The 10683-nt window shown below is 36.8% G+C and overlaps 1 protein-coding gene across 1 annotated transcript; it reads right to left on the bottom strand.

The window, feature by feature from the left end:
* Positions 1-271: 271 nt before the first annotated feature.
* LOC115212299 (mitochondrial import inner membrane translocase subunit Tim23) lies at positions 272-10636 on the bottom strand. Its single transcript, XM_029781147.2, has 7 exons — positions 10453-10636; positions 9406-9473; positions 6602-6698; positions 4487-4574; positions 3246-3304; positions 1379-1489; positions 272-708 (listed from the first exon to the last, which is right to left on the bottom strand). The coding sequence occupies exons 1-7, from the start codon at positions 10532-10534 to the stop codon at positions 599-601; spliced, it is 615 nt and encodes a 204-aa protein (XP_029637007.1). The 5' UTR covers positions 10535-10636; the 3' UTR covers positions 272-598.
* Positions 10637-10683: the final 47 nt, after the last annotated feature.

Here is a 10683-nt window from a genome sequence, read left to right as displayed (position 1 = left end):
ATGGGTTGGACGGTTCGACTGGAGTCTAGGAAGCCAGGAGGCTGCACCAAGCTCCAGTCTGATCTGGCAGTGTTTCTACAGCTGGATGCCCTTCCTAACACCAACTACTCTAGTATAAATTGTAACAATTACACCTGGGTGCCAACTCTTCTCCCACGTTCAAACACCCAATAGATTTTTGCATTTCTGAAGAACCACAAACAAAGAAAAAAAAAAAGAAAGAAAGAAAAGTCAAGTTCAAAAGAAGTCAGAAAGACAGAACATTCTTTTATAAATTGGTAAAATGGCAGTTATTGTTTAGATCTTTTTTTTTTTATTTAGTTTCTCTGGAATCTCTGGAGAATGGATAAATAGTTCTTACTGACATTGTTTTAAATAGTGTGAGAAAACATGGAATTGGCCAGAAATGGCATTTGACACTGAACAATAGAATTTTAACGTGATCGATGCCAAAGTTTATATTTATAATGGTCCGATGATGAGTTTTAAAGAATGGTAAACAAAAGTGGAATTCTGAGCAACTACATTCATGTTAAAAAATAAATTAATTAAAAAAGAAAACATGAAAACAAATTAAAAAAAGGAAAAAAAAAATCTTTTAATCAGAATTTAGCATAGATTTGATCCTGTCTCGGTTGGAAAATAAGCAATAAGCAGCAGCCAAGCTGAAACCAATTCCACCTGCACGTACACACTTTTTCAAACCAGCTGGAAAAATATAGAAATAGAACAACAGATGAAATAAATATTTTTTAAAATCTTTCAAATTTGGACACAAAAAACAAAAACCATTCCAAAAAGTATAATACAAATCTACAATCATTTTAGTTTCTAGAATTTTAATAAATTAAACGGTTCCAAAGTATTTATGTCCAAGGCTGTGACTTCCAAGACTGCCTGAACTTTTAATTTGGAAGAACAGAGACTACTGCTGTCAACCATGGAAGATGGATGTTAAACGATGATGTACTGTATGTGATTACATGCTCACACATAATGGAAGCTATTTAAAGGGTTGTCTGTGGCTTTTCTTGAATAAACTCAGCGAGGTCATTGCCAGTACCGCCTGACTGGCCCCCGTGCTAGTGGCACGTAAAAAGCACCCACTACACTATCAGAGTGGTTGGCATTAGGAAGGGCATCTAGCTGTAGAAACTGCCAGATCAAGATTGGAGCCTGATGCAGCCATCTGGTTCAACAGCCCTCAGTCAAAATCGTCCAACCCATGCTAGCTTGGAAAGTGGACGTTAAACGATGATGATGATGACTAGTCCGTATGTCTTTCCATGTCCCTTAGAAAAACAAACCCCAAAGAAGACCCTTAACCGGATTCCTCACAGTTGGTTGAGCTGCAATGGTACAAACAAATTATTCTTACCAGACGATTTGTAAAGCAGACCAGTGCTTGTGGCTGCCGTTAGTGTATTTATTTCATCATCAACGCCACGGCCGAGCTGCAGTAAGACACCAATGACACTGTACATCAAAGCTGGAAAGAAACGAGAAAAACTTCATTGCTGGAATTGCAAGAATTTGGAATATGACAATTGTAAAGGTTGCGCTTATAAATAATTGGTTCATTGGGAATTGTGAGTAAAGATATAGAGAAACGACTGAAGGAGATTGGAATAGAAAGTCCTGTAGAACTTCTACAGAAAGTTTGCCTCTTAGGGACAGGAAAGATTGCCAGGAATGTTTTGAGCACTTGAAAGATTATTGAAAGCTTGTGGATACCTAAGATTACAGGTAGCAATCTGCTACTCACATAAATTCTATCAGGAATAAGAACGAACCCGAGTCAAATCATCAATAATAATAATAATAATAATGAGAATGGTTTCAAATTTTGGCACAAAGCCAGCAAGTTCGAGTGTTGGGGGTAAATCGATTACATTGACCCACAGTGCATAACTGGTACTTATTTTATCAACCCTGATAGGATAACAGGCAATAATAATAATAATAATAATAACATTTTTGAAGCATGAACCAGTGACACTCTCCATCATACCCAGCAAAATAAGCTGCAAGTTTTCATCAAATAATAATAATAAGAAGAATTAACATTTATAAAACACCCAAAATTCTGAGGTCAGAAGAAGAGTGAATTTGATTGGCCCCAGTACTTATGCCCTCACCCTTAAAAGGATGAAAGGAAACATATCTGTACTCAAAAAGTAATGAGATAAACATTTTGTCAGCTGCTCTGGTGATTCTACAACAAGAATGGGCGAGTTAACGGATTTACAATTCTATATTTGTGAATAATTAAATGATTTAATCCAGGGCTGTGGAGTCGGAAACAATTAAGTGGTTGCTGGAGTCAGAGTCGGTAAAACTATATTGACTCTGACTCACAATATCTTTATTCTTTAATATAAACCAATTATAAGATATACGCCTACTCAAAGTACGAGTGTATGCATATGCTTTATGAGGTATGTTGACCACAATCACTTGATCACATGAAGAGGAGTCAGAGTAGGAGTCGGAGGTGCCAGTAGTACAGGAGTCGGAGTCAAAGTTTTTTGTTTCGACTCCACAGCCTTGATTTAATCAAACCAAAGAATTTCAATGTTATTTATTTTATTAAACAAGAATTAATGGAATACAAAATTCCAGTCTTCCTGCAAGCTGTTGTCTTTGATGCAGCTTCAGCTCTTATTAAAGATATATTAGTATTATCACATTTTAGATTTGCTTGAAAAACATTATCAGCAATGAATTTGACTATATTTCTTTCTAATTAATGAATAATTGAGAAAGACAACATCTATAACATGGAGGCACATGGCCAAGTGGTTAGAGCAGTGGACTTGCGGTTGAGGGATCAAATCTCAGACCGGGTGATGCGTGTGTTTATGAGCGAAACACCTAAGCTCCATGCGGCTTCGGCAGAAGGTAAAGGCAAATTTATGCTGACTATTTTGCCACCACTTTCTCTCACTCTTTCCTCCTGCATCTTGCAGCTCACCTGCGACAGACTGGTGTCCCATCCAGGTTGGGAGCCTATATGCCAAGGAAACCAGCCCTAATGAGCCAGGCATGGCTGGAGAAGGAACAAACATCCATAACAGACAAGATCCTCTGATACTTTTAAGTGCAAATGTACAGGAGGACATAAGTACATAGACAGCTATGATGCACCCTACCCCAACAAAAAAAGCGAATACATACATGGAAAGACAAACCATTAAAATTATAATAAACACAATCTCCAAGAACTAATGTAACTGTGGACTTACCAATAACACCTAAAGATTGAGCTGAAGAAGCACCTTGTTTTGTGATAAAGTTTAACATCCTGCAAAATCAAAAGAGATATGCTTTAGAAAAGAATCTGATATGAAGAATTAGAAAAACTTTAGCAAAGCCCTATTTAGGAAAGAAAGTTCAATCATTTTCTGTTGTGTCTGGGGAGAGTCATTTTCTTTTTGTGCCTTCACACACGAACTCATATAAAGAATCTTGCAAACCAAATCCAAAAACGAAACATAGTTCAATCATTGATAATAGGAAATTATTCTCTCTCACACACACAAAACCACACACTACAGCCGCTGTTGTAGTTTTAATGTCTACTTTTCCATGTTCATGCAAGGGTCAGGCAGAATTTGTTGAGGAGGATTTTTCAAGGCTGTTAGCCATTCCTGTTGATCCTGTTTCTAAGCAAAACAATATTTCTTCAATGTCAGATATTATTATCTTCATGGAGGATTGGATATGAAACCATTTGTAGGATGGTAAGAGTTCATTTATAACTGTTACATGATGTCAAGACAAGGACACACAAACACATGTATCCACATAAATAAAGGATTCCTTTTAGTTTCTGCCAATCAAATCCACTCACACAGTTTGGGATGGCCTGGAGTTATAATAAAACAGAGTTGTTCAATGCGCCATGCAGTGGGACTGAACCCAAGACCATGTGGTTGGAAGCAAACTTCTTAACCACCCAGCTATACTTGTGCATATAGACCTGTTTCATCATCATCGTTTAACGTCCGCCTTCCATGCTGGTTTGACAGGAACTGGTCAGGCAGAAGCCTGCACCAGACTTCTGTGTCTGTTTTGGCAAAGTTTTTACAGCTGGATGCCCTTCCTAACATCAACCACCCACCAAAGTGGACTGAGTGCTTTTTATGTGGCACAAGCACAGGCGGGGTCAATTTTGGTAACGTTTTTACAGCTGGATGCCCTTTCAAATGCCAACGACCCAGCAGAGTGGACTGGGTGCTTTTTACATGTCATTAGCACTGGAGATGTTTATAAGAAAAACAGGAAAATTTAGATAAAAGAGAGAAGAGTACATGTGGTGTGTTACACCTTAAAAATAAACAAAATTTAAGTGGTTGAAAGTGTTAAGCTCTAAACGTACAAAATCCAAGCATTTCAACAACTGAGCAACAGTGAAAAAAAAAAAAAAAGGAGATTATTAGAATGTTGTTTCTTTTTTAGATGATGTTAATTTGAAATTACTTACTGTGTTCGTCGTACAGCCCCTGTCAACTGGGCTGTGCTTGTTTCTCGGAAGCCTGAATATAAACCATTTAAACCTCCTACAGCTGCTCCTGTTTAAGACAAAAAACAAAAGAAATTTACATACTTTAATTACCATGTGTTCCTTAATTCTTTAGCATTTAAAATAACCCTATCCAGCCCAAATATTCTACATGTTTTATGTTCAAAAGGGCCAAAGTGTTCAAATTCATCTCACTAAATTATGATTAATAATAATAATGAAATTAGTGTGTATAGTGCTCAGGTGCATGTACAGTAAATAGAATTATGTACGAAAGCCAGGAAGGTGAACAGTGTAAGAGTCATGATATACATGTGTCCATGCGTATGGAGGTGGGGATATCAAGTGTAGTGTTGGGGAATTTCAGGAAGCAAGGAGGTTTTAAAGGATGCAATGTCTTAGCAACTAACAACTGATGCAGGCAGTTTGTTCCATACTTCAGCAACTCTGGGTGTGGAAAAATGTTCCCAAAAGTCATGGGAGCTGTGCTGTTTTCTGACTTTGTAGGCAATGCCCACATGTATTAGACACATGGAATTCAAAAAGGTGCTCAAAGTGGTTGTTGGTGCAATGGCTAATAATTTTGTGGGTGTTTACCAAGTCAGTTGCCAGACGTTGGAGCTTCAATGTATCTTCTATGCCCAAGAAAGCAAGGCATTCAGAGTATGACGGATGCTTGATGGAGGGTATTCACTTGGTTGCAAGTCTCTGAATGGTTTCCAAGAAGTCAATATCCTGAGCAAAATAGGGATTCCAGACTGGTGATGCAATCCTTCGTTTACTTCTTTCTGCTCAAATGACAATTGTGTGAGGGAACCCAAATCAGAGTGGAGTGGTTAGTTGTTAGACCCGGATCGGATTCCAAATAACTGACTCCCTATGATCAAAGGTATTCCAGCCACATCCATTTCATTTTCTATCAAGAACTACATTATCAAATGCATCCTTCCATTGTTTTAAAGATACTAGGATATGACTTGAGAAAGGCTCCCTAACGACTGGTGGAGGATCTCTCTTTCACCCACGAAGTGGTTGATATATAACTCACATGTTTTTGGTTCAGTAAAAAATACCTAATCATGTACCAATACAGTTTTTCCATGCTGGCATGGGTTGGATGAGACTTACTGATGTACTTTTCTACAGCTGGATGTCTCTCCTGTTGCCAAGGAAATTGTTTTTTTTTTATTCCACAGATCCCTGAATGAGAAAACAGTAGAGCTAAGAGATGTACTAAAAGTGCCGATCTCTAACTGTGGAGGGAACCTGTGGTAGAGGTAGAGCCAGGAAGACATAGGAAGAGGTGGTGAAGCATGACCTTTGAACTTTGGGCCTCACCGAGGCAATGACTAGCGACCGAGACCTTTGCAATATGCTGCGCTCATGAAAACCCCTCAAACCAAGTGAAATCGTAGTTGTGACTGCTGCTGGAGTCATATAACTGGCACCTATGCCAGTGGTGCATGAAGAGTACATTTCAAATGTTGGGCCTCATGAAGGCAAGTTCATTTTGGGTGTTGGGCTCCACTGAGGCAAAGTAGCTGAGTTCTTTTTGAGTTTTGGGCCCTTCAGAGGCAATAATTGAGACCTTTGGCATTATGTCATGCTTGAGAAGAAAACCCATCAAGCCCAGCAAAATCGCAGTCATGGCAGATATCAGTGTCATGCAAATGGTACCTGTACCAGTGGCACATAAAAGCACCCATTACACTCTTGGAGTGGTTGGCATTAGGAAGGGCCATCCAGTCATAGAAACTATGCCAAATCAAACTGTAGTCTGGTGCAGTCTTCCAGCTTGCCAACCCTGGTCAAACCGTCCAACCATGCCAGCATGGACAATGATAGGAGACATAAGCAATCACTATTTTTGCTCAAATGGTGACAATAAGAAAACAAACATAATGCACATTCGCACGATTTCCATTTGCTAAATTTCTCTCCCAAGGTATTTGTTGTCGCAGGGCTTTAGGAGAAGACACTCAAATTGCAATAGAATAGGATCAAAACAGAAACCATGTGGTTGTGAAGTTCACTTTGTAACCAATCATGCCTAAGATTTTTGAACAAGAACTTTACCTGCAAATACAGAACCTCCAATCTGAGAGAAAGCTAGTTCAAGTCTACCACGTTGTCGACTTGCACCTTCTGGGAAAATGAAGTCTGATCCACTGTCCTGCAAAATGAGACAAACGGAAAAGATTCAAGACATTGGCAGTGGTAGAAATTTGAGGAGATAATAAAAATGTAAGGATTACCATTCTTTTATAGCTTCCAGCAAGTAATTGGTCTTTAGCATTTAACCCTTTTGCTACCAACCTGCCTGAAACTGCCTCTAGGTCTGTACTACAAATGTCTTGTTTTCATAAGATTTGAATTAAAATCTTCCACCAAACCTTAGTCACAATTTATGTTGCTAACACCAGCTTAATGATAACTAAGTTATTTTACTAAATTCTTTGTTATATTTAAAATTAATTGAAAGAAACAGAGAATTTCAAAATAAATAAAGAAATAATTCTTAACCCTTTTGATACCAACCCGGCTGAAACCACTTGTGGCTCTATAGTACAAATGTTTTGTTTTCATAAGTTCTGAATTAAAATCTTCTACCAAACCTTAGTCACAATCTATGTTCCTTAATGATAACTAAGTTATTTTACTAAATACTTTTGTTATATTTAAAATTAATTGAAAGAAACACAGAACATCTCAGGAGAAATATGGTAACAAAAGGGTTAAACCAGCCTTACCTGGCTAAAATATTCTATGTTTTAATTTTGAACTGGTCAGATCTGGCCTTTCAAACCTACCCAACAACTTCTTTCTAAATACATCTCGGGAAAGATGTTGATAGCAAAATCTCAAGGCTGCAAGATAATGCAAGTTTAATTCAAAACAATGTGAATGAATAAGCATCCCATTTGACAGAAGAATCTGAATGCTAAAGGGTTAATATACCCAGCTCCCTCCTGTTCATCAGTTATCAGCCTCCTCCTTATTGTCATTCCTCAGCCCCCTTCTGTTCATCATAATCCTCCAGGTAATAACAAAGGAATTTAAGACAGGCTGTCCTTGGTTGCTCTTCTATGCTGATGACCTTGTTCTTATGGCTTAAACCACTATCAGAACTAGAGAAGAAATTTCAGGTGAAGAAACAAGGTCTAAAATCAAAGGGCCTTAGAGTTAATCTAGCAAAAACCAAAGTCTTAGTAAGTCGGAAAGCAGACAAATCATAAATGCCTTCAGGTAGATGGCCCTGCTTGACCTGTAGAAAAAGGATAGGTAGAAATTCCATAAGATGTACCCAGTACAAGCTATGGATGCATAAGAGGTGCAGTAATATCAGAGGAAGGTTAACTAGAAAAATAGTTTGTGTGTGTCAAGTGCACAGGTACAATAAACACTAAATTGAGGCTATGAAGCAAAACTTCTTGACCCTGCCTGTGTCTATCAACATGTTAATGTCCACTTTTTCATGCATGGGTCTGATGGAATTCACTGATTTTTTGTTGAATATTGTTTTTTAACATTCATTTTTCGTCCTACTACAATAATTTCTGTGTTTAGTTGTTCTGACATAGTTTGAAGTTTGGTTGGATCTCTTAATATGAGAACCCAGGATATTTTACGAAATTTGCATCTGACATTTTCATTCTATTTTGCCCTGAAGTGGAGTTTTTTAAGTATGTTGTGAACATCTTTTAGGTAGTTGTGAACATCTTTTAAGTATGTTGTGAACATCTTTTAGGTAGTCTTAAGGAAACAGAATCTCGCGGTCTTTTACTCATTCTTAGCAAAAATTTGTGTATAATGATAAAAGCTGTAGCATTCTGGCAGCTGTATCGTAAAACCTTGGTTTCTTATAATTGTCATCATTGCTGGGACTAACACAATCAAATTCTTTTTAGTGGTCCTTGAAGATTATGAAGATTGGGATATAATGTCAATGGCAGAAAACTGCCAAGAAATCCTATTTGTATGACAGAATCGTTAGCACACCAGGCGAAATGCTTATTGGTATTTCGTCTGCTGTTACATTCTGAGTTCAAATTCCGCCGAGGTTGACTTTGCCTTTCATCCTTTTGGGTCGATAAATTAAATACCAGTTACACACTGGGGTCGATATAATCGACTTAATCCGTTTGTCCCCTCTCTGTTTAGCCCCTTGTGGGCAATAAATAAATAAAAGACCTATCAAATTTGTGATTATTTTCGAAATTAATTTAAAGTAATAGACAATATTCTTTATGATTATAAAAAGGGAAGGAATATTCTAATTAATTGGTTAATGATCATCCACTACCTATTCATGGTACTTTCACTTCCCTTATCGAGTTCAAATGCAACATTGTCTCTGGTTATCGATTCCAATACCCAAATACTTTCTCAGGTCATTCGCGGTCAGATTTAAGTTATACGAGAAAAAACACCCTGCATTAGAAGTTACCATAAATGATGTATGGTTAGTGTGTGAAATAATTACTTTCCGACAATAATAGTAGAAAATACTGACTGGCTTGAAGCAATTAAATAATAAAACATGGAATAGATATCGAATGAAACGATTTTTAATACAAGGCTGTATATTTTTGGAGGAGCTGTTGGTTTAAATGTCAGTAACTGACAGGTACCAACGAAGAAAATGCCGCAGAATTTAAAAACGGAACGAAAACGGATGTAACTAAATATCATAAAGTATCGGAACCGGACACTGGAATAACAACTAAGAAGCAAATAGTTGATTAAATAGTCATCAGTAGTAATTGATTTGTACTTATCGATCTCGGGAAAGGGAAAAGTAAAGTCGATCATCACAACACTTGAACTACTATGAAAAAAAAAATACTGTAGAACAAAATAAAACAAATAACAAAACTTACTGCTCCAATGTACGCTGGATCGAAATTTAGGTACGGTGACATTACACTACCCATGCCCCCGGCCGAAACTGGAAAGGAAATGGAAGTTATAAGTAAGATTACACACTTGACTGAAGTATAATTCAAACATAACTTAATACATAGAATTAGCAAAGGTTCCTAACTTGATGATGTAACATACTAGCCGAACAAAGGCGTTAACCGAAATCACTGTAGCGACAGACTGAGAATGGTTCAACAAGCTCAACGTCCATATCAAGGAAACGGAATTCTTTGGACAGCTTGATATAAGCAAATCATACAAATGAAGCTATTTATTCAAAATATTGACTAAAAGGTAGACTCTGAGAGCATAGTTAATGACTTCTAAGATCTTTAATTTAATAATAGAAGCACTTTGGTTATTAATACCAACTCGCACACACTCATATTACGCACGAACAATGTTTCTCTGTTATTGCAGACAAGATTAATAACCAGAAGGCATTCGACAATTAAAAACAACATCAACCGAACATGTGTGTGTGTGTTTGTATGAGTGTATATATATATATATATATATATATATGTTAGAAGTATTGGGGTGATGTACAGATTTAATACATATGAAAGAAAAAGGTGTTCAGAATGTTGGATGGTTGTAAAAATATATATTTATTTATTTACATATCACATATTATTTTTTCATATTGTAATATGTAAATAAATATATATCTTTACAACCATCCAGCATTCTGAACACCTTTTTCTTTCATATATATATATATATATATATACACACCACAATGTACAAAGCGATTAATCTACAGACAACACATAATAGATTACAAATAGAAAGGCGATTTTTAAAATATCTTGAATTAGAACTGCAAAGTTTGTAAATTAGGTGTCTCTGTCACATTATTTGTTATATTTAAATTCATAGGTAAAACAGAAAATCGCTTGTATAATCGATTATGAGAATTGTTCTAGTAATTAAAGGTCAAGTTATCAAGTACGTGACAATAACTAATTGGTTTAACAGAGAATATAATAAATCATAAATACCTCCAGCTGCCATTGTTGGATCAGAACTGGAATATGGATTAAAGAATGCTCTTTTCGACGAAGGATCTCCACCGCTGTCCATTTTCCTAAAGAATTCCGTTGACGACCTTAAACCCTATTGCTAATATACAATCTCCTCACAGAGTCACCATGCGGGGGTCAAAAGGATAGTGCGCATGCGTTAATTATATAACATTAGAGTTATTCCCCCTTATCACTGGAATTGATTCC

Source organism: Octopus sinensis, linkage group LG5 (genome assembly GCF_006345805.1).
Source record: "Octopus sinensis linkage group LG5, ASM634580v1, whole genome shotgun sequence".
Lineage (NCBI taxonomy): Eukaryota > Metazoa > Mollusca > Cephalopoda > Octopoda > Octopodidae > Octopus > Octopus sinensis.
This window is presented reverse-complemented; position numbering and strand designations above follow the sequence as displayed.